Source organism: Camelus ferus, chromosome 24 (genome assembly GCF_009834535.1).
Source record: "Camelus ferus isolate YT-003-E chromosome 24, BCGSAC_Cfer_1.0, whole genome shotgun sequence".
Taxonomy (NCBI): Eukaryota; Metazoa; Chordata; class Mammalia; order Artiodactyla; family Camelidae; genus Camelus; species Camelus ferus.
Genome location: NC_045719.1, coordinates 14,799,249 through 14,824,157, shown reverse-complemented (window position 1 = coordinate 14,824,157; position 24,909 = coordinate 14,799,249). Strand labels below are relative to the sequence as shown.

At 34.9% G+C, this 24,909-nt stretch overlaps 1 protein-coding gene across 4 annotated transcripts in view; it reads left to right on the top strand.

The window, feature by feature from the left end:
• Positions 1-2,594: 2,594 nt before the first annotated feature.
• The window catches only part of TRAPPC8 (trafficking protein particle complex 8), a 65,838-nt gene continuing 43,523 nt past the window's right edge, over positions 2,595-24,909 (top strand). The window contains exons 1-9 of one of the 4 annotated variants that reach the window (XM_006187154.3): positions 2,595-3,081; positions 7,924-8,118; positions 15,416-15,505; positions 16,318-16,492; positions 18,588-18,741; positions 21,003-21,096; positions 21,557-21,813; positions 22,170-22,285; positions 22,995-23,145. In XM_006187154.3, coding sequence (XP_006187216.1) covers positions 2,925-3,081; positions 7,924-8,118; positions 15,416-15,505; positions 16,318-16,492; positions 18,588-18,741; positions 21,003-21,096; positions 21,557-21,813; positions 22,170-22,285; positions 22,995-23,145 — 1,389 coding nt within the window. In that variant the 5' untranslated portion in view covers positions 2,595-2,924. Of the gene's footprint in view, positions 3,082-7,923; positions 8,119-15,415; positions 15,506-16,317; positions 16,493-18,587; positions 18,742-21,002; positions 21,097-21,553; positions 21,814-22,169; positions 22,286-22,994; positions 23,146-24,909 lie in introns of those variants that run through there. The other 3 variants (XM_014561290.2, XM_032467178.1, XM_032467177.1) reach the window with 3 other exon arrangements.

The following is a 24,909-nucleotide window of genomic DNA, read 5'->3' as shown; positions in this document are numbered from 1 at the left end:
AGGTTTTATGGGATTCTTTGATTTTGGGGAGAGAAAGAAGCTGGGTCTCATCTTTGGTACTTGGAAAAGAGGTCCTTAGTTGCTTGCATTACTGTTATTATTTTGTTAGCAAGCCTCCTCTCTTTTACTGGCAGACCTCATCCTCTTGGCCTTGAGGATGGGCACATGGTTAAGGCCTGGCCAATCATAGCACTTCATTTTTCCTGGACAGAGTAAATGGTTCAGAGGATATGTGATGCAAAGAGGACCAATGTCCCAAGGAGTCAGAGAAATGAAAGATATGTGATCTCTTACACCCCAGGCAAATACACTCTATAGGGTACCTCATTTCTAATAAAGTAGGGTGGAGACCCTTGACTGTCATCCCATATTCATTCTCCTCTTCATTTAGCAACTGAACTCTCAAGTCTACGTTTTCCAGTCTCGTTTGGAGATAGATGTGACCATGATACTCACTGGGACCAGTAGGATGTGAGCGAAATTGGCAAAAGCCATTTCTATGATTTGATTTTAAACCATTAGTCATGTACTGCCCATTCTCTTTTCCCCATTCTGTAGGCTGAAAAGCAAATGTGGCAGTGACTTTAATCTTCAGGGGAGGACAAAACCTCAGAAGATGAACATGTTATTTGTTTAGGATAGACTAGAAAAATAGATTTTTACAGTGAAGTCACTCACTGGAAACACAATGTGTAGCTATGGAGATTGTAAAATCAATGCATAAGACAAAAATCCATTTAGGCCCAGTCATAAAAAGAAATGAACTATTGATTCATGCTATGATAAAGGATGGACCTTGAACATTATGTTAAGTGAAAGAAATCAGACACAAAATGTCATATATTGTATTATTCCATTTATATGAAATTCCAGAATAGGTAAATCCATAGAGACAGGAAGCAGATTAGTGACTACCAGGAGCTAGAGCGGGTATCGGGACGAAGAGTGACTGCTAGTAGGTACCAGGGTTTTTTTTTTGAGGTGATGAAAATGTTCTGGAAATAGTAGTAATGATTGTGCAACTTTCTGAATATACTAAAACCCACTGAACTGTACACTTTAAAGGGATGAATTTTATGGTATGTGAATTATATCTCCAAAAATCCATTTAGGCTAAATTGCCCTTGAAAGTCCTTCTCAAAGAATCTAATACAGCTAGTTTTATCCTCAGCGTAAAAAATAAATTGCCTTTCTAACCTTTGAGTACCAAATAAAGTAGTACACTTGCATTAAGAAGACCTGTTACCAAAAAACACATCTTGTAATTTGAGTCATATTCAGTTGTATGAGATTCTTACATTATAAAGAGTAAGGGATATATTAGAGGTATTCAAAAGGGAATGTGTATCCCTGGGGATAAAAGAAGAATTTCCAAGAGGTCCTCAAGCACAGATAGTTTTAAGGAAATGAATTTCTAGATCCTCAACTTGTTATCTTTTCTAGATTGATCTGTGGCTAAGCTGTCATGTCATTATGCCCTATTGTCCTTTCCTACCTCCCATTTTTCAATTTACAGGAGACATACCTGTCATAAATTCTTACCATGGTAGAAACTTCAGGGTGCCAAACAATCCGACAATTTGCAGTAATGCTGCTGGGGAAGCCTCCTTTAAGTCAAAGACCATAAAATCATGATACAGCGTTGCATTTTTCCTTGCCTTATATTTCTGGCATATAATTCTGAAGGAATCCAGTCAGCTGAATGACATTATAGTAAAATTTCTTTCATTCACTTCTACATATTTAGAGGAAAAAATCTATAAAAATTAAGTCAGGAACAGAAGCCAGCTCAGGCCTCCCTTCGGTACATAATTACTGGCTTCTCGCCCTTCCATCACTGTAAAGCAGAGCGTAAAAAAGGAAGCGGCTGCTGATGAACGGGTCGGATGTTTGCAGGCACACCCTTTCCGTGAGACCAACAAGAATGCAGCAGCGCAGGACTTTCTCTTACACTTGAGTTAACTGCAGCGCCCACAGCACATTTCTGCACACTGGCAGTCCTTTCTAAAAGCTTTCTAAAAGCACTGTTGTGTTCAAACGATACCTGGCCTGTTTAGGCCGGCTCCAGCGAAGCCCCCAAACACCGGGCGGGGAGCACGCTCTCTCCGGTGAGCAGGTGCCCTGAGACGCTCCACCAGAGCGTGGGAAGGGCAGGGCGAGCGGGCAGGAAGCAGCGCAAACAGCCACATCGTTTGCCCACCGTTTCCAGGGAGGCCTCTAGGGCTCCAACGGGCCCATTCGGCGTGAAAGGCAAGCAGACGCCTCTATCACTGTGACAGCACGGACCACCAACGTCGCCCTGCGCTTTTCCCAGTCGCACCTCGCCGGGCTTTGCCAAGTGCGTGAGAACCAAGCCAATCATCGCGAGCCTCCCCTCCTGGCTCCGCCCACCATGCTGCTAGTCCCGCCCTAGCCCCGCCCAGCAGGGCCCACCCGTCGCACTTCCGGCTCCAGCCTCCCGACCGGCCTCCGTAGCTCTTCACTTCCCTCTTCTCGGCTCTCTTCCCCCGCCCCTATCGCCTCCTTTAACACCGTCACGTGAGGGACGAGCGCGGGGGCTGCCGGGATAAGTACGCCGGTGGGTCAGGGTTCGGCCTCAACATGGCGGTTCCGGTCGGGCAGTGACCAAGGCTTTGCCGTCGAGAGGATTAACTGGCGATTGTCGGCGTCTCCACCTATCAGGGTGGAATGCGAGGACGCCGGGGCGAGCGCTGAGGAGCGGCGGTGACGGGGAGGGGTCGGTGGCGGGTGCCCTTGGAGCCGAGGCGGCGGCGTCTGTTCCTTCTATTGGTCTCAAGGCTTCAGTGCGGGGCCCCGCCCGGCCGGGCCAGGCCGGCGGGCGGCGGCAGTAGCTGCTGCAGCCGCAGGATCAGCCTCTGAGAGTGGGCCGGACGGCGGGCGCCGCCGCTGCCTCTCCCGCGGTGATGGCCCAGTGTGTACAGTCAGTGCAGGAGCTCATTCCGGACTCCTTCGTCCCCTGTGTCGCCGCGCTGTGTAGCGACGAAGCTGAGCGGCTCACTCGTCTCAATCACCTTAGCTTCGCGGAGTTGCTTAAGCCCTTCTCTCGCCTCACTTCCGAGGGTATGTGGTCTCCTCCCTTTTTCTCTGAGCTGCCGCAAAGCCCGGGCCGAGAGAGGGAAGTTGGGGGCGGGCAGGGAAGAGAAGGACGATGTTTACATCTCGGAGCCGGTGGAGTGGCGTCGGTCTGGGGCCCCGCGTTGTCTCCGGTGGCCACAGGAGGAGGGGCCATGAGAGAGGATGTCAAGACTGCGTGGTCCTAGCCTCCAGTTTTTCTAGGCACTCACGGGACAAGCCAGGCTGTTGGGTAATTAGTGTAAAAAACATGAGCCCCAGAGAAGGGCATTGAGACTTCTTAGCGGCCATAGAGAGGGAATTAGAAAGTGGCAAGGCAGGTGAGGGTAAGAAGATGCTGCCTCTTAGACCACGAGGTCTTAGTAAAGAAGACGAATTGTCCTCCCCTGGGAGTTAAACTGGGCTTTCAAACTTGTCTTGAACATTACATTCTTTAGCAGTGAGGCGCTTTTACTTTTTTTCTTTTGAGAGTTTAAACTTTTTAAAAAACTTTAGAAATTTTTTATCTTTTGAGAATTTTCTTAGTTATCCAGTATTTTACTTAACCTCTCAAGAAAATAAAAAGTATTATAAAAGTAATGAAACTTGCCGCAGCCTTTTTTGGCCTGGGGGACGAGGAAGTAAGAACAAGTTGTAGTTAATTTAATTGAGATAGTTGGAGTTACCTAGATTTATAGGGATAGAAAAGTCCTGAAGTGTGTTTTTTGGGGATAAAAGTTTAAATCCATGGGGTAATGTCTTTTATTGAAGAGCTACCTGTTTTCTCCAGCTTTAGATTATTTACTAGGGAAAAGTAAGCGGAATACTCCAGGCGTGATTTAACCAATATCTTTACCTGTACTTTGCAGACAGAACATAGAAAAGTATAGGTAAAGTTCCTTGTTAAGTCTGTATAAAATAAAAGGTTCTATAATAAAGTTGTGTCAAGTGGACGACCATGATGCTTACTTGGCTATGATGACTTCTCCACAAAAAACAATACTGTACCATAAATTTATGTGTTTATATTGCTATAGATGTGTATTCTTTGGGAGAATAGCTCAATTATAAGTCCACTTTTGTGTTTAAAGGAGAGAGGGAGCTATCAAAAAAACCAAAGTTTGGAAACTCTTGGATTTTCTTCAGCCTGTACCTTAGCCATCAGTCTCATCTCCTCCCGTTGTATTAAGTCAACAAAAACAACCATGTGCCCTACATTCTTAAATTATTAAAAAAACAAAACAGGTGAGGGCCAGTTTGACTTTGAACTGTGTGCTTTCTTGCTTGTTATTAACATAATGATTAACATTAACATGATAATTAACATAATAAAGAATAATGATGCTCATACCTGATACCTGCTTATGTAGCTTTTCTTTTTTAGTGTTTGAATCCTGTGAGGTAGATAATGTTAACACTATTTTAAATTTGAGGACGTTGAGGCATAGGGATGTCACCTTGTCCACAGTCTTATAGGTGAGAAAGATTTAAAAACGCAATGTGACTCAACGTGTTCTTAAGTCACCTTATCTCCTGCCAGTATTTAGAATCATTTATTCACACAAGGGAGCAGTGCAGTCCAGTAGTCACATAAATAACTTTAGGTTACTTGGTAGTCATGTTGTAAGAAAGGTGAAAAGAAATGAGTGAAAGTAGTTTAAATAATCTATCTTATTTAATTCAGTATTTCCAAAATGTTACCATTTCAACACATAATAGATACTAAAAACCTTAGAGGTAATTTTCTGTTGGGGGGGAGGAAGAATTGTGTGGTTTATAAACAACTGAGTTTTTTTTAAATATACAGTTTTGTGTGCTAAAAGATATCATTTTATTTTTCAAAATATATTCCACAGAATACCAGTTGTATTATATGTACTGTGAAAAAAATTTGTGGTCAAATAAGTTTGTTTAATATAGCCCCTGTTTGGAAGAATTACAGTGTCATTTGACACATTACGACTCTGGGAACACCTGCTGTAAAGAGACCTTTTAAAAAATCCAGTATTTCCCAAATTTATTTGAACATGGAATTGATTTTTCGGAAACAACTCTTAACTGTCTTGAGCAACCAGTATTCTGTGAGCATCACATACTGGGAAATGTTACTTTGTAAAATAGTATTCAAGAAACTGTATTTATATAGTAACCTACAGAAGAAGTGAATTTCATTTTGAAGTTGAGATGTTATAAGATATATAAAGTCACCTTTTATGAACTAATCTTAACGAAGCTTCCGTATAATTAGTTCTGAAGCTTTTGGATTTTGTGTGTGTGATTTAAGAGCATTTCTCTGAATTATTCTTAGCTCTTATTTTTCTCTCTATTAAGTTGGTTTTGTGATACTCCAGTGTATTGCTAATCTGTTTACCAAACTACCCCAGAATTTAGCACCTTAAACCCGAGGTGTTTGTTCTCTTTCTGTTTCTCAGGAACCTGGGAGTGGCTTAGCCCTTGAGCTCGTGGTGGAGCTGTCTGTAGGGGTGTAGCCATCTAGGGCTGGAGGGTTCTCTTCCAAGCTCACTACTGTGGTTGTTGGCAAATCTCACTTCCTCACTGGATGTTGGCCTGAGACCTCAATTCTTTCCTCTCCGTGGGCCTCTCCGTAGGTTCCCAGAGTGTCTCCATGACCTGGTAGTTAAATTCTCCCAAGAGCGATCAGAGAACCCAGTATGAAAGCCGTACTCTTTTATAACCTTATCTCAGAAGTAGTATACCGTTGCTCATGCTGTGTTCCATTGGTCACACATACCAATCCTGGGGTGGAGGAGGGGTCTGCACAGGAGTGTGTACCAGTAAGTACCGGGATCATTAGCTGTCATTTCAGAGGCTAGCTGCCACACCTAACTCATTTCTGGATTATTAGTAGGATTACCTAAGGACTAAATAACCCAGTAACTGATAAACCCATTCTGAATATAGGGCACAACTAGAATAACCTTTTTGTATTAATGCTTAAGAACACTAAACCAATTTAAAATTTTGAGAGAGATTTAATACAGCACTGCTGCTTATGTTGTTTGGCAATTATGGATCAACTTTAGGGAAACTGCTTGTGCAATATGTTTCTAAAAATATCAGAAATGTACCATAGTATTTTCCTGTTTTTTGGTTTCCCTGTTTCATAGACCAGCTGAGAAGTTTAATTAGGGGGAGAGGCCTGTATGTGTTTATGTTTTCTAAATTACTTAAGTAAACAATTATAGACGAATGCGGAGAAAACAGGACACATCCAGCTCCCCTTTACCCAGAGCCAACAAATCTTGGCATGTTTGCTTGGTGACTTTTATTTTCCTTTAAGAAGAAACATAGAGTTGAAATCACCTTTTCACCCTTCTTTAGTCCCATTTTTTTCCTTCCGTCATTGTAGGTAACCATTATAATGGAATTTGCATGTATACTTTCTGTACATATATTTAGATTTACAGTACAACTGCACATATTCATGCTACATGTAGTATTTTTAAAAGATTTTTGTCTCATGTTTTTAAATTAGAAATTTAGAAGTCAACAGAGAGAATACGCAGGAAATTAAGGAAGACAGCTTTTAACAAATGTAACTTTATTTGAAACATAAGCATCCCTGAACTTAAAAGTTTGGTGTAAAGCATTTTCCATTGGGGGACAAATGTCGTATTTTTAAAGGGTAGGTACCCAAAGTCAGTTTTCCAGAATTGTCTCATAATTGTGTACGATGATCCATGATGTACTTGAAATAGAGTATGTTGTACGTGCCACCTCCATCACTTCTTGAGCACTTAACTGTACGTGTCAGGCACGTGCTAAGTGCTTTGCACTTACTGTGTCTTCTAACAGTATCTCACCTAAACCCTTAAAATAACTAGGAAGTAGGTTATTTTTTTCATATATTATAGATGAAGAAATTGAGGCACAGAAAAGTTTAAAAGTTTTTAATAAGTGGTGGGTTGGGATTTTAAATAAAGTCTGATTTCAGAAGTTGGGTCCTTAATCAGTACAATGGACTGCTTCTAATACTACCATGGAAACTCATCATCTTGTCTGATTATATTTATATGAAGAAATAAGTTCACACTGCCTACTATGCACTGTGGCATTGTTGCTACAGTAGCCTGAGAACCTGTTCCCTGGCCTGAAGCTCTGAACTACTGGCTATAACTCACAGACTGAGACAAGGCCTGTAGCAGGGTAGAGGCAGGAGGCATGGGTTAGGAGAAGGGATCTGGGCATTGATATTTTTTTTCTTTTAAATACACTTTATTTTTTAGAGCAGTTTTAGGTTCACAGCAAAATTGAGCAGAAAGTACAGAGAGTTCTCATATACCTCCTGTTCCAACATGTGCACAGCCTCCCCCCTCCAACTATCAACATCCTGCACCAGAGTGGGCATTGATTTTTATGATAGTAGAAGAGGGGCTGAGAATGCAGGCATCGCGACTGGGGAAGCAGAGGGAGCCTGCACGCATCATGTAATTCTTCTTTCTTCCCTTTCACTGTTTTCAGTGTTGATATCATGGACCTCACACTGTCCTGGACCAGCCTAAGGGTGAGATGAGAATTAGAGATTTTGTATGGATGGTCCCTGGCAACCCCAAAGATAAGAGGAAAGAAAGGACTAGGAAGAGAGTATACTTCTGAGCACTAGCACTGAGGGAGGGGAAGGTTAGACTGTCTAGCTAGCCCTTTTGGAATATAATGGAATGTTGTAAGTCGGTTGTGTTCTGGAAAACTGTTCCACTTGGAATTTCTGATTTCCAAATTGGGCATCCTTTTTGTTTGTGAAACATTAACTCAATTTTTAAATTGTTGTAATAGTGGCTTGTTATGCTTTGTGTAGGATTAATTTCAAGTTCTTTTTTTCTTTTTTTAAAGTTCATATGAGAGATCCTAATAATCAGCTTCACGTTATTAAAAATTTGAAGATAGTGGTGAGCAACATTATCACCCAGCCACCTCAGCCTGGAGCCATTCGGAAGCTTTTGAGTGACGTTGTTTCTGGCAGTCAACCTGCAGAAGGATTAGTAGCTAATGTGATTACAGCGGGAGATTATGACCTCAACATCAGTGGTATGTGATGAGGTTTATTATTATTTTTTAAATGAGGTTTTATTTTGTTAGGAAAGGTAATTCTGTAACTTGGAAGTCATTCAACAAACACTGAACAGCTTGCTGACTGCTGGAGCCTGGGAATACAGTGTTGAAAAAAAACAGTCCTTGCTTTTATGGAAGTTACAATCAAGTAAGCAGACAGCCATTCAAATGACTATAAATTAAGTGATTTCATTTTACTTTTTCATAATGAAAATGTTTTTGTAGTTCTAATTGTAAAATTAATATAAGCTCCATGATGGCAGGAACTTTGACTCTTTGTTTATTCCCTGTAAATAAAACAACATATTCTTTTGTGACAAAAGTAATACTATGATTATATGAAAAATATTAAGTTTATTGTATTTTTTATCTTGCTTAGTGTTATGTGGAGGAAGTGTTTATAATATCTAAATAAATATTTAATCTTAATCTGATTTGAATGGTAAATGTTTTTGTAATAAGATTGATAGGTAAAATTTATTTTATGTAAAGTGAATTAGCAGTATTTGGTGTGACTCTTTTCCAGTGTGAAAAAAACTTAAGGGACGTGGGATAGATTTTTAGAGGGCAAGATTAAAAGTACATCGTTTAATTAGGATATTTCAGCATCCTAATAAAATAATCTTTAGGTCAGTATAATATATAACCTGTTATGTTAATGCCTCCTAATTGCTTATTTAAAGATTTTCCCAAACATACAGAGAGAACTTAAGTGGCATGTTTTATTTTTTATTTTTATTTATTTTTTTTAACATTTTTTATTGATTTATAATCATTTTACAATGTTGTGTCAAATTCCAGTGTTCAGCACAATTTTTCAGTCATTCATGGACATAAACACACTCATTGTCACATTTTTTTCTCTGTGAGTTATCATAACATTTTGTGTTTATTTCCCTGTGCTATACAGTATAATCTTGTTTATCTATTCTACAATTCTGAAATCCCAGTCTATCCCTTCCCACCCTCCACCCCCCTGGTAACCACAAGTCTGTATTCTCTGTCTGTGAGTCTATTTCTGTCCTGTATTTACGCTTTGTTTTTGTTTGTTTGTTTGTTTTTGTTTTTGTTTTTTAGATTCCACATATGAGAGTGGTATGTTTTAGATCACGAAGTTGGTTGCACTTGTATAGTTAGGAATATTTGTAGATTTATTTTGTTTAAATGTTCATAATTTTTCTTCTCCCTATGTTATTTTAATTCCAGCAAGGTAAATTAATTTGATAAAAAGTTTAGAATATTATGGTTATCTTTACAAATTAAACGAATCCATTTCAGGATACATATTTTAAGCAGTTCCTGGCATAACATATTTTCAACATGAGGCAAAATGTATTTTTTCTGGGATAAAGTGATGGAATTTGAACTATTTCTGTCATCAATGGAAAATTCATGTTGAAGTGTAAAGGGCAATGAGTCAGGTGCCAGAGTGTCCACGTTTTTATAAAATCGTAGCCGTGAGTTAATTGGATAACTTGAATAGACCATTTATCCAGATAGTTTTATTCTCTGAAAACAGGAGAATTTGGCTAGATTATTTATTAAGGCCTCTCCTAGACCTTTAATCCTATGATTCTGTTTTATAGGGACTTTTAACATTTTTGTTACTCAGTCAACAAGTATATATTGATTTCCTACTGTATACTTTGCATTGAGATACAGAGATAAGGAAGATGTGCTACATATAACTTTGTAATCTGGTCAATAATTATGATACATTCTAATTTCCAAGACCTTAAAATACAATAGATTGTAATAGAGATAGGCATATCCAATATGCCAAAGTGCTTAGGGGGCCCAGAAAATTATCATATTTTTAAAAATATATATATTTTTTATACTGCAAATGTCTTCCTGAATTCCAAAGCCCATAATAACTTTTACTTTTAAAAAAATTTAATTTATCAAAATAATATGTGCGCCGAGACATGATGCTAAAAAGACTTCCAAGGAACAGACAACAATAATCTGCTCTCTGTATCCCTGTCCCACCAAGTGGTTTCCTCTGGTATTTTGTGTTTCTAAGTAATAATTTTATATGGCTATTTAAGACTTAAAGTTTTTATTTATTGGCTTCTCATTATAATTGATGAAGATTTAGCTTAATTACTCCCCTTCCTCCTTTCCCCCTAGTTTTCTTTCTATTCCATGCTTTCTCAATGGGGAATGATACCATCCCTTAGTGGGTTGAAAATTTGGTTCTTGGGGTGTGAAAAAAATCTTAGATATCACAATGGTTTGGCTCTCCAAAGGACCACAGTACATAAGTGGATACACAGTGTATCTGTAGAATTACTGAAAAATATTCTTTGTGGGGAAGCCAATTAGGAAAATGTCTAAAATGGTTCATGGAGAGAGAGAGTGAAATAAAAGTTTTGAAACACTGTTCTGTTCCATTGTGGACTGGTTGCTCTTGAAGGCCTTCTCCACAAATGTAATCCTGGAGACTTCCTTCCTTTGTCTTCTCTGTAACCTCTCATTCGTGTCTTTTTTGATGTATTTCCTTGATTTGATGAAGGACTTCTCCAGTAGCTTCCTAAGAAAGGTTGCTTGGAAGGTAAAATTTTTGAGGAATAAATGTCTGAAAATGTTCTTATCTTTCATACTTGATTGATTGATTGATTGTATATACTATTAGTTAGAAATCATTTCCCTCAGAATAGTTCTACTTTCTTCCAGCTTCTAATGTTGCTTGAAAGAAGCTGGATGCCATTGCAGTACATATCCCCCTATTTCCTACAACCTGTAGAAGCTTTTAGAAGTTCTTTATCTCTGCTATTTTGAAATTTCCTATTGGGCCTGATTTAACTCCTTTTTCACTCATTTTACTGAGCAGTTCCTTTTAATTAGCTGATCACACACATAATTTAGCCCTGAGGAATTTTTTTATATTGTTTTTTGTTAATGTCTTCCCTGTTTTTTTGTCTGGTCTTTCGGGAACTACTGTTATTTGGACGTAGAACTTCCTGAATTGCTCTTCTAATATTCTTACCTTTTTTCTAATATTGTCCATCTCTATCTCTGTCCTTGTTTTACTTTCTCGGGAATATACTTGACTTCATCTTTCACCCATCTAGTGAGACTGTTTTTTCTTTGCTCTTTGGATTTCCCTTTTGTACCATGATGATGATGTCGCGTGTTAAAGTATCTTAACTCTGAGGATATTAATGAATTACTGTTTGGTTATTTCAGTTTTTAAGTTTTCTTCTATCCTGTGCTTTTTCTTCCATTTGTATTATTTTTCAGCTTGTTTTGGTTTCTTTTTCATATTGGAAACTTTCCTTAAATGTCTGGTGAGCCCTTGGGATTATTTTTTGTTTCAACTTGAGGTATTAAAACCCTGATTGTGCATAGAACAATTTGTCAGCTTGTGGACTTCTTTATTGGTTGGTGAGGCTGTGAACAGGCTTGAGGGTTGCCAGTTTTTATTACTTATAGTTGTTTTATTTGGGGCTGTTCAGTTATCTCTAGAGAAAGATTCTCAAATCTGATGTCTGGTTATCTGTGTACTGGATGTAGGCTTATTTATTTTTTTTAATAGTCTATTAGAGTGATTTGGTACAGATGGTTTATAGGAACAGTGTGGTCATGATTTGGTTGTATTTATCTAATTACATTATATTCTCAGGTCTCTGCCAACATCTCCACGTAAAGAGGAATTCAGTGCCTTTTGCCTTTAAAAGTGGGTGTAGGCATTACTGTAGCTGAACACTTTAGGCAAATTTTAAAGAAAGAATCCCAAATGGTTCAGATAAACTATAGAAGAAAAGTTTCTTCAGCTTCTTTCCCTGGTACTTTAAGGCAATTCCCTTTAGCTTTATTGTTATGTTGGTCTTGAAGTCTGGGAATGTGATATGATGAGGTACTGACTTCATTTTAATAAAATTTCATTATAAGAGAATAATACTCTTTGAAGATTCAAGAGTGTTCTGTCCATTTTAAATAAGATTCTCTGTCTAGAAATAGACTTCTAGTTTTTACCATTAATGTGAGTCATCATACTTTTCACCCATTCTATTTGAGAAATAAATGTTAATGTTTACCTCATAAAACTTACTTAACAATGCCATGTTTTCATCATCAGATTGGTCAATTAAAGGTAGTGTACAGTGGTTGGAAACACACATTGATGGAAAAGAATCTTCATTATATACAGATATTTCCTGTGGTAGTATCAGTTTCCAGATTCTTTTCACTCCACTCCTTGCCTGTTACCTTTTTTCCTCTCACCTACTCCTTTTTTTGTATTTGTTTCAATTAACATGTCTGTATGATTTTTCTAAAATGGTGATAACTTTTGTTATCTATCCTATTATCTGTTGTGTATTGTGTTTGCTCTTGATTTACTGTATTTTCTGCTAAACCCAGGCATTGTCCTTGAATAGTATAATTTGGGCTGCATCTTGTTTTGATAAGAAGGAAGAAAGTATTTTTTCTCCTTTAAGTGTGTAGTATACTTTTTCTGATTGCCTTTGTAGTAATTGCTGTTACTCTGTAAGATACCATGATACTTCAGTGAATAGTCAGGTATAAACAGTATTTTAGAGGATTGTTTAAATATTCTTTAATATTTTCCCCTAGATTTTAGCAAAAAGCATAAAAAAGTGACAAATGAACTTATATCTAAAACAGAAACAGACTCACAGACATAGAATACAGACTTGTGGTTGCCAGTGGGGAGGAGAGCAGGAAGGGATAAACTGGGAGTTCAAGATTTGCAGATACTGACTGGTATATATAAAATAGGTAAACAAGTTTATACTGTATAGCACAGGAAAATATATTTAGTATCTTGTAGTAGCTCGTGGTGAAAAAAATATAAAAATGAATATATGTATATTCATGTATGACTGAAGGATTGTGCTGTACACTAGAAGTTGACACATTGTAAACTGAAAAAAAAATTAATAAAGCAGGAGGAAAAACAGAAAGCAAAAAGAGAAGGATGCCCTTGACTTTTTGGCATGAAGAAAAACTGAAGGAGGACTTCTTAATTAACCCTTCAGAGAAACATGGTGGCTGAGGGAAAAGTTAACCTCATCAGCCTGAATGTGATGTGGCTGAAGGATGAAACCCATTTCTGCCGTATACATTTAGAAAAATTTCCTTTGCTCCTTATGTTCTTTGTTGAGTGCCCAGTGTCTTCTTGCACCAGTATTTAGAAAGTATTATTTCAGTTTAAGAACTCATATGTGTGTGTACTTGCCTTTTTCTTTTTGATTTAATTTTTAGTTACGTAGAAATTTATATTGTTCCAAAGTCAAAACTGTGAAACAAAGTACATTCACAGAGCTCTAGCTTCTATTTAGGCCCTTCCCCTTTCTCATCTTTTTTTTTTTTCTTTTCTCTTATACGTGGTAGCATTTGTTAGATTTATCCTTCAGTTGTTTCTCTTTGACAGTATAAGCAAATGCATGCGTAACTTTTTATATCTTCTTTCCTTTCTTTTGCAAAAATACATTTTCTTCTGCTGTTGCCTTTTTCTTTCACTTTATATATATATCCTGGGAGCACTTTATAGTGATGTATAGAGATTTTTCCCCTTTTTCCTAAAGTTGCATAGTGAGTCTATTTAATGTATGTACCGTAGTTTATTTAACCAGTCCCCCCGATGTACATGAGAATTTTCTAGTCTTTAATTACAGATAGTGTTGCAATGAATAATTATTTTGGAAGATCTAATTTGTTTATTGAGAACTCCCCAACCCACCATAAAACAAACCCCTTTTCATATGTCCACATCTTACTGGTGATTTGTTAAATTTAAGCATCATTGAAACAACAAAATTAATAGAAAAATAATCAAAGTTGATAAAGTAATTTCCCCCACCTGTGGAGATTTCTTCCTATTTAACCAAAATTTTCATTATTCTTTATATTTTCTTTTCTTGTCATTGGTACTAAATGAAAATATATACTAATTTTCAAGATAGAGACTAATTTTGATTAATTTGGGGAGAAAGATGTATTTACTAGTTGGTAAGAAAATTGGTTTCCGATTATAACAGAGACTACTGGTCTGTGTCATTTATTTTGCAATTTTTGCCACTTTTCTTATATTTTGTAATATTTCTGGGACTCTTTTTCCTCTCCTATAGCAATGAACATGAGGTTTTTGTATTAGTAGACCTCCTAACCAATAAATGGGTAATTCTCATAAGGCATTTGTTGGAATTAAAGGTTTTTGTATATATGGCACCAGGTTAGATGTGATATTTGGTTGAGATTAACAGCTTTTTTCTTCAACCTTCCTAGTTGTTTAATGTAGTGTTATGATGTAAACAAAATATATTTGCTGTGTTGTCAGTGATTAAGAGGAAAACAAAAAGTACGCAGGTTTTGTTGTCACCAATAGTAGCTAAGAATGGAGTATTCTTTTATAAAACTGATTTAAACAATCTGCTTAAACCTAGTGAAAATGACTGACTAAATTCAAATTTTTAAGAAGTTAGAATAGTTGTAATGTAAAATGCTTACTATGGAGCAAGAGAGATTCGACATTTTAATAATCATATACATATATACAAAAAGTAAAAATACACATCTATGATTATAAGGTCAAGTATACTTTGAGATTCCATTTAAAGAGGTTTAATTGCTATAATACACAGGGAATCAGATTATAAAGGAGGGTTTGTCAACCTCACCACTATTGACATTTTGAGCCAAATAATTCTTTGTTGTGGGACGGGGGCTGTCTTGTTCTGTTCAGTGTAGAATGCTCTGCATCATTCCTGACCTCTTTCCCTAAATGCCAGTAGCACCCTTCTCCCCATGCTTAGGTGTGACAACTTAGTATTTCCAGACATTGCCAAATGTTTCCTGGGGGTCACATTCAGTCTTGGTTGAGAACCACTATTCTGAAGTATTTTTTGTGAAAAAGAGCTACTTATGACAACATGACTAGTGGCAGGGGCACAAAGTTATAGTTCTAAAGTCTGGTTATTCACATGGGTTATATTGAAAGCATTAATAGGTAAGTAAGTTGTGGAATCATTGTGTAGGTTTGCGAATAGGCCAGTTTTATTTTTGCAAATATATATACTACAATTATGAATATATTTGTGTGTATGGCTTATACAACATATATCACATATATATTTTAAAGAACAGGGAAAAATGCTTGTTACATATCTTTAAGCACAAGTGAGAAAATGCTTGATTATTGTTAGAAATTATTTTTCACATCTTTTAAGAACATGAACTTGAAATTTTGTCTGTTGTAAACTGATTCTGTTGAGGATTTTTAACTTCTGTTTATTGTTAATTTTAGCTACTACTCCATGGTTTGAGTCTTACAGAGAGACATTTCTTCAGTCAATGCCAGCATCAGATCATGAATTTCTGAACCACTATTTAGCATGTATCCTTTGACTTTTATGTTCTCTAAAAATCAATTATGTTTGAAGTTATTAAGCTCAGAAAGAGTTATATGAAGGCAAAATTGTTGAGAGGATATAGAGAATGGAGAAATTATTTTTTATTGATGATGCTTCAAATTTTATTGTTTTTGGTAAATGGCATCCTAGATACAAGACTGGTGTAACTAATTTTTGATTAAAAAATAAGAATACTAAGGGCTTGCTTATTTTTCTTTATCTCCCAACTTGAATATTTCATGCTTCATAGCATTTTTAAGCTATGTTAGAAAGAAAAAAAAAATGTAAACTGTCAGTGTTTACTGCTTTTGCTGACTGCCTCAAAATTAGTTGCTTATGAAAAAACTCATTATTAATAAGTTTTTCATTTTTTAGTAACCTTTTATAGCTGTTAACCTCCTTTGACAGTTAAGGCTTTTGTTTTCTTAATGAGGCTGCAGAGAAAAATTGAGATGGGATAGAGTATGAAATTGCAGTGAGGTGGAATGGAGGGGAGCAAGATTCAGGAGAATTGTTCCTTTTGTTGATAATTGCACAACTTTCTTATTGTCCATTTTCATGGATTTCCTTATTGTATATGTAAATGATCTAAAAAGCTACCAACAAAAAATCTTGAAGATTTGGAACCTTGTATTACTTAGAAATGTTTAAGAAATTATTTTGCACTTTCAGGAAAACCTGTAAAATCAGATTTTTTTTTTTTTTAGCTCAGAAAATATCTCCCTAAAGTTTATTTTTAAAGGATAATATTTATTATTCAGTGGTAAGTGATAATTACCTTAATATGGTTTACAAGGTATGTTGGTAGCATCATCTAGTGAAGCTGAGCCTGTGGAACAGTTTTCAAAGTTGTCACAAGAACAGCATCGAATTCAGCACAACAATGACTATTCCTACCCCAAGTGGTTTATACCAAATACACTTAAATATTACGTACTTTTACATGATGTAAGTGCAGGAGATGAACAGAGGTAAGCTTTATTTTTTTAATTTTATATTATTTCCTTTTAAATGAGTTAACGTTAATTTGGACATGACTTAAGTTTTAGATACATTTTTCATCCAAAAAAGTAAAAATTTATTACTAAGACTTTTAACTGTATCTCTTATTTGGAGTTACATTCAACAGCTATATCATTTTTTGTTAGATTTCATATGCTTACCCAAATTTTTCTTTCAATATGTGTGTCTATTACGATAATCTATATTCATTTTATACCTATAGGTCTTACTTGTTATTTCTTACTTTATTTGGTATTATTTCTCATTTTTTCTCTTTTCTCTTTCACAGTTTTCCTCTTAACTTTTCACTTTCTGGCTTATATGCACTTCTTTTTTCACTTTTCTCTCTCTCATCAGTTTGTATTTTTAGCCTTGATGTTTTTCACAGTCTCAAAAACACCCAAACACTTCTTATGTTCCCTTTAATATTAGTTATTAGTGATGTGCCATAGTCCTTTTATCTTTGGGATAACAGAATAACTTATCTTTAAAGATAAGTTCTTGAAAAATAAGATAATATTAAAAGCAATTTTACTTTTGTGGCTTTGCAGTTTATTTTTGACTTTTGGTTCGAAATGTGGATCAAATTAATCTTTTGTTTCAAACTTTATTCTGATATCTCAGTGCTATTTAGGATATGCAGTTAAATAATCATTTCTTGCCCTTGTTCTGAGTATAAACCTTCATTTTTAAAATAAGTTTTCCTCAATAAGACCAAAGAATTGTTCTGGCGGTTGCTAATCTTTAGGATTTTTTGACATCATAAACAGTCTGTAGCCTATTGGATAAAGTGTACTGTATAAATAGAAATAATTTGAATTGACTATTAAAATTAGTTTCTGTTGTTTAAATATAGTGTATATCTTCCATATTGAATGGTTGTAATTAGGATATTTAAGTGGTAATTAAAGTGTTAGATCAGTGGTTCTTATGCTTAACAGTGTTATTGGTAAACTGAGTAGATGTTTAGTTTATTGTACTTGAGTGTATATACATACACATATACTTATATTTGTGTTCATATACATTTATAACTATTTTACTTACCCAGCCTTAATTTTATAGTGTGTAGTACAATTTAATTGTTAGGCTTGTAATTTGTATAGTATTAGCATCTGCATTTGAATATGATATGGGATTATTTACATTTTCTTTGGATTATTTATGTGTTTTTTGGCGCCATATGGCTGATTGATTTAAACAAACCTATTTAAATTGTTAGCTCTATGTACCAGAATTTTATTTTCCATCAGAATGTACTGTTTGATTCTTAGGCTGACTTACCATTTGAATCATCCTATCTTCCACCAGCTAACAAGTTTAGTTAACTTAAAGTGAGGAAATCAAAATGCTTTTTTGTTGCATCTGAAGTGAGCTCATGGATTCAGCTATTATAAGTTTTGCAAGAATAAAGGGTGAATTTTCATGTAATAAATACTTTGGCTGCTCTTTTTGCATTTTCTTTCTTTTCTTCCTTTGAGCTTGTTGAGACAGTTGAGGGAAGGGTAAACTATACCAGTGAAAGATGATTTTTTTTTTTTTTGTGGGGTGGTGTACTGTTTTATCATTTAAACTTCTTTTTTATAAATTTCTGTTCTCTAAGACAGAATTTCCCAAAGTCATATTTCCTGAAGACTAGTGCACATAGTTGAAAGAGTTTCTGATCTGTAAATTAGAAGCTACTCTTTAGAAATTCACTGTATACATTAGCAAATGAAAGGCTCTGAGATGGTCTGCTGCAAAGAAACTGGTTGGCTTTGTTTACTGTAGTTCCCCAAACTGGTTTCACCACCAGAACTTTCTCTTTGAATAACACAGGAGTATCTTGCAAAATTTTGTTCCATGAAACATACTTTGATAACGGTACTTTCAAGTAATAGCCAAGCTAGTTAAATTTCAGTTAGAATCATTATCTTTTTTTTTAATTTTAAATTATTCTACCTCTAACTTTCTGTTTTGTCTTTTGAAGGGACAATTTTTTGATGGTTTTTGTTTTATTTTAATATCTATTACTGCCTAAAGTCTGCTCCCCATTGACTACAGACTTCTCCATTTTTATTTTAGAGCTGAATCAATTTATGAAGAAATGAAACAGAAATATGGAACTCAGGGTTGCTATTTACTTAAAATTAATTCTCGAACATCTAATCGAGCATCAGATGAACAGATACCAGATCCTTGGAGTCAGTATCTCCAGAAAAATAGTATTCAAAACCAGGTATATGTAAAAAACAACAATGAAGCAAACCACAAAAGCTGTGTTTCAGTTTTATGACATAATGGTCTCACTGTAGAATTTTTCATGTCTGGTTTAACCAGTAGAATTGCTGATAGTTATTTTGTAGAGTCTGGCTACTTTTTGATCCATCAGCATGTGAGCTCTCAAAAGCTGTTTTTAACTAACTGCAGTAATCCCTTATGTGTACTCCTTTCAGGTGTATCATATCAATGTTAAATGATCTTTTTCTTAAAAGATGAAAAATGAATTACACAATCAGAATTGAACTAGACTGGCTAGGCATGTAGAGAATAGAATTTTTGGCTTGTACATTTAATTCATTATGAATGCTTACAGTCAATTCTTTATTATCCACATGCTCTGGGGTTGCCTTCCTTCATTTTCAACATGCTGTTCTTATGGCCACCTTTTGGAGCTCATACTTTTTAGGTGGGTGGGCTTTTTTCCCTAACTTTCCTCTGATTTCCTTTTCTTTTGAATTTCTAGGAAGTTTTGTTTCTTCCTAATCTACTCTTCTAATCTAGAGTTCTAGACTACTGTTGTCGTCTGTTGGCTGACGTGTGTGGGTGTAAGATTTCACACTCTGTCCAACTTTTAAGATAGAATTTTATGTCATTTGGTAGTAGCCATATGCCAAGTTCCTATGCTTAGTTCAGATAATCAAGAGTTGACTGTTTTTTGTTTGGAAGGAGGATTTCTTAAGTAGATGGAAAAAAAATAATATATATATATTTTTAGTATAAGTAAACTACATTATGTACTTTATGTGATATTATTTTAAGAAATATGAATTATAAATTTTATGTAATTTTTGATGTTCTAATATAAATATTGTTTAATTTATATTTTTAATTTATGTATATTTATATATATTTATAATTTATATTTATATATATTATATATTTAATTTATATTTTTATTTGCTTTATTTTTCTATCTTATATATGGGATTTTAAATTCAGATACAGTGCTCTACTAATATTTTACTCACTTTAATATTGAGGTGATTATTGACGTTTTTTAAGATAATGCTGGGGAAATCAATTATATGTCGATTAAAAAAAAACAAGATAATGCTGGGGGAAAGTGTCTGAGAGAAAAAGAACCAGTTGGATGTAAAGGAGCTTTATTTTTTAAGTGGTGTTTCAGAGCCACACTCAGAATAGGAACAGTATTGGAATATTCAGTTTAGAATCCAGCCATCTAAGATTGCGAAGGGGAACATAATAAGTCAGATTGCCCAGTTTGGGAACTTTTAACAGAAGACAGAACTATCAGACTTTCTACAGCTTAGAATCCTAGAATCCCAGAATTGAAGGATAGTTTAAAGGGTGTCAAATCCAACCCCTGTCCTAGTGCTTTAATTTCCTTTAAACCTGTTAATGACCTCATCTAGTGAAGGTGCTGTCTTCTCAGGTGACCTGTTCCATGTTTGAGCAGCTTGAGGATCAACCAGCATTTTTCTCTCTTTGCTTGTACTCAGTCCTGTGTACAGTTTTCCATTAAGACAACTTTAAAAGTACAGAAGATAGCTGTCATGTCCCTTTTTTTATTTTTCTAGGCTAATTATACTGTTTTTTAAAACTTTTTCTTAAATGTTGTTTTTAGACTGTTTGTCCTGATCGTCTTCCTCTTAATAAGGTCTACTTGATACATTTTCCTGTAAGTGTAGCACTCAGAATAATACCTTATATTACTAGTGGTCTCAGAGTAGTCTGGGTACTTTTAGTTTAAATTTTTTTGTTGTTGGCTGAGAAATCAGTGCCCTTTGTACAAGTAAATGTTTCATTGCTTATTTTTCCAAAACACTTCTGTGTATTCAGAATGCATTCCAACACTGCATCCGTGATCCAGGAGATGCTGTACCATTCTTCTTTTTCACTCCTGCTTGACTAGTAGTCCATCTATCTTGCCATTATTCCTTATGTAGAAACATATACAGGTATTTATATAGGCATATGCATATCACATATAAGCAGACTGAGATAGAAGTAATTTGAATTCAGAAGAATTAGAATAGTAGATTGAATGTGAAAGGGAATTTAGGAATATAGTAGGTGTGGATTGGAGTGACAGAATATGATACATGGAAGAAGTTAAGGATTTGGAGGATTGGAAGGAAAGAGTTGCTGTGGCAAAAAAATGAAGCCTAGTTAGTAACCATGGTTGTTGATGGATTTGTTGGTATCTTAAATATGATTAAATGTAACTGTTAATGCTTTTTTATTTTATTTTAATAGGAATCATATGAAGATGGCCCTTGTACTATAACTTCAAATAAGAATTCTGATAGTAACTTGCTTTCATTGGATGGATTAGATAACGAAGTCAAAGGTCTTGATATACTTTCTCTAAGTTTCTCTTTTGATTGAAAATATGCACTGTTGTCAAAGCATGCTAATCTTTATACATGAAAGATGGGGGAAATTTGCATAATGAAAAAGGATAATGGGCAGGTTAGCTTTTCCTCTGAAGATTTTATTGAGTTATTTGACTTTGGTGTTTTGTTATAATTTTTCTTACTGGTTAATTGTGCTATTTAAAAGTAATTCTTTATTTTTTAACATTATTTTTCTTCACTTATTTACGTGAATTTTAAAGTTTCTAGTATCTGTAACAAATATTAACCCAAGCATTGTAATTTTAGGGGGAAAACATTAATATTATTGTCTTAGACTTCTAAGACAGAAAATTAAAGAGTTTCAACATTCTTTTTTTTCTTTAGCAGTATAGTAGTAATATCACAATTTTCTGTTGCTTTCTGAGAGTAAAAGAAAGATCTGTTTTTCAGTAGATGGCTTACCAAATAACTTTAGAGCTCACCCACTTCAGTTGGACCCATCCGGTGACTCTTCTAACAGCATTGATGGCCCAGATCACATAAAATCTGCTTCATCATTACACGAAACAAAGAAGGCAAATACTGGAATTATTCATGGTGCATGTTTAACCCTTACTGATCATGATAGAATTCGGCAGTTTATACAGGAGTTCACGTTTCGGGGCCTTTTGCCACATATAGAGAAAACAATTCGGCAATTAAATGATCAGGTAAGAATTTTTGTATTAGTATTTTAAAAAATTTAAGTAGATAGTAAACTTGAGAATAGAGCAGTGTAAGTTATTTAAATGTAAGAATTTAAGTTTTTCTTTTAAAAATAGACTGTTATTAGGATTTACTAATACTACTATCAGTAATGCAGTTCTACTAAATCCTAGAAGAGGCTTATTTATTTTCCCTAGGGATTTTGTCAGCATTTTGGACAGTTTTCTTTAAATCAGTGTTGTTAAAATGCACATTTGTTTACTCTTTAGACTTTTTACTTATTTAGAAGTTCTTCTTTTGTATGTAAAAGAAAAATATTAAATTCTTACGTTTGTCAACATATTTAATTTTTTTTCCTTAGCTAATATCAAGAAAAGGTTTGAGTCGATCTCTATTTTCTGCAACTAAAAAATGGTTTAGTGGCAGTAAAGTTCCAGAAAAGAGCATTAATGAACTAAAAAATACATCTGGATTGCTGTGAGTAAAATACTATTGTTTTTAGTTTTCCTGTATTTAACTCTGATTAGTATTTGACTATATGATGTTCTGCAAAGAAATGTCTGTCTCTTTAGTTTCTTAGTTTCGTACTGATTCAGAATTCAGGTAGGTAAGAATAGTGATCATGAGTAAATTATATTAAATTTAAAAAACTATAAGTAATTGGATATCTAAAAATAAACAAGATAACAAGGCAGGTCACTTTATTTTGGGTCTGCTTTCCTGTTTGTAAAAAGATGGAGTTAGATTAGGAATTCATTAATAACTTTCAGTTAAATAGTGTGGTCTAGTGATTCTAAGACATGGCATATATTTAGAAATTTTGTTTAATATAAACTCCTGTTTTAAGGGAAAATAAAATTCATTTTGGATTTTCATTTTTTTCCTGCTGTATATAAAGGTAAGACACTTGGATTTGATCATTTACTTCATAATTTGACTATAGGGAAGATGCTTGCCTACTATTGAGAAGTTCTCAGTGCAGGGGTATAAATTATATAAATACAGATGTAACTGTTTCCAGATATCTTTGAAAAATGACACTCTGTCCCTGGAGGTAGAATTCTTACACAGCAGGGTCAGTTTTTCTCATGTTCTGTGCAGTCAGGCATCTTGTTAGACATTTTTTAATGTTTAATGGTTTAGAAGTCATAAATTATAAATTACTTTTCTTATTTTGTATTTACAGGTATCCTCCAGAAGCACCAGAGCTTCAAATCAGGAAAATGGCTGACTTATGTTTTTTGGTGCAGCACTATGATTTGGCTTACAGTTGCTATCATACTGCGAAGAAGGATTTTCTTAATGATCAAGCAATGCTTTATGCAGCTGGTGCCTTGGTTGGTATTCTATAGTAGTAGTATTTCTTATTTCTGTTACCATAAATGACCTAGACATTTTTCTTTATGAAGTGACAAAATACTCGAGGATAAAGTTGTACTCAGGTAGCATACAATGTTTATAGGTTTTGAATTTATTTATGATTTGATGGATTTTTCTTAGACTAGTGTGTTCAAACATGGCAGTGTATGAGTCTTGGTTTCTTAGGTTTGTTTAGTACTTCCTATTTAATTTGAATTACACTTTTTATAGTAGTCACAGGATAAAAACTTTTTTTTTTAAGAAGATGCTTTTTTGGCCTTTTGAAAACTGATTTTTAAATTGCATGAAATGTTTTTTCTGATCTAAGACTATATATTGGTTAAGGACATGTACTTCAGTGCGAGTCTTTCCTCTTGGGTAAGTTGCTGAACATCTCTAAGCCTCAGTTTTCTCATCTGTAAAATGTGAATCCTAGTGACATAGGGTTAGATAAGATATAAGGCATATAAAGTACTTAGCACACTACCTTGTATATAATAAGGCAGTGTTAGTTTTTGTAATTGATATCAAACCTAGGTGTTTCAGAGTTTTTTATACTTGTTGCCTTATATCCTTTTAATATATTTGAAAGGTTGTCATAAGTATTTTGTAATCTGCTTTCTGTGCTTAGAAAAGAGTAAACTAGCGCTGTTACTTTCAGCATAGTCTTTTGAAAAACATGTATGCTATAAACAAGTGTAAATAATAAAAATACAAAAGAACTCTACTTCATTGGTAATTGTCATATAAGTACTTGTTTAATAACTGCCATTTTGCATTATTTTAATACCATTTATGTATAAAACAAATAGGTAACTTAAAATTGTAAAGCTGAAATAGCAAAATTATATTATTGTTTCTTTTTATTTCTTAGTATTTTTAATTAAAAAAAAGTCAGCTAACTTTTAAAAAACCTTTAGAAACTGAAAATGTGCTATCTTTATGAATGGAAGTGTTTGAAAAATTGTATGAATTGTCTTTGGCTAGACATTCTCTAATCTTTTATTTTAGTCGCCTAATATAAACTAATATGAAATCACAAATACTTAAATGTTATTTCATTAATACCTTACAACACAGGTATAAGTTTATAATTATAAAATTGTACATAATGTAGTTGCAAATTGAAAGTTTGTAGGTAAAAATCTTAAAGTATGGCAAAAAATTTCTATGATTTTTATGGTGTGTAAGCTTTTTCGTTTCTATCTACAGTTTGGTAAATACTGCGTTTAAACCATTTAGATGTAGACATATTAGCAGCGGCTATATGAGAGAAAATTGTTTAACACTGGAAAATAAAGGCATATCTGCTGTAACATATTTATGCGTACCTGAAAATCTTCATAGTCTGTGACAGCTGCCCAAAAAATAATAGGCCCTGAAGGAAAAAATAGAGCTGGGACAGTCCTTTTAAATCCTGTGTATCTTTGTAACCAGAACATAAATTGGTTGTGTGAAGCAGCTTAGCATGGCTTACCTCAAGGAATAAAAAAAAATACACAAAACCAATATGTGAACACTGGGGTGGGGAAGAGGAGCTTGTAACCAGCGGAGCTGCCGTGAAGGTGAGCGTGTAAGGAAGCGCAGCCAGCCTCGAGCCAAGAGCTGTGTAAGGCTGGAGGGTGGGAGCTCGTGTCTCTGGAGAGACACCCTGCCCCGCAACTCCTCCCCGTACAAACAAAATATGGGCATTTATTTTATGTTGTCTTAAAATACAGATGAAAAAAGCTCCTGCTTGTGCA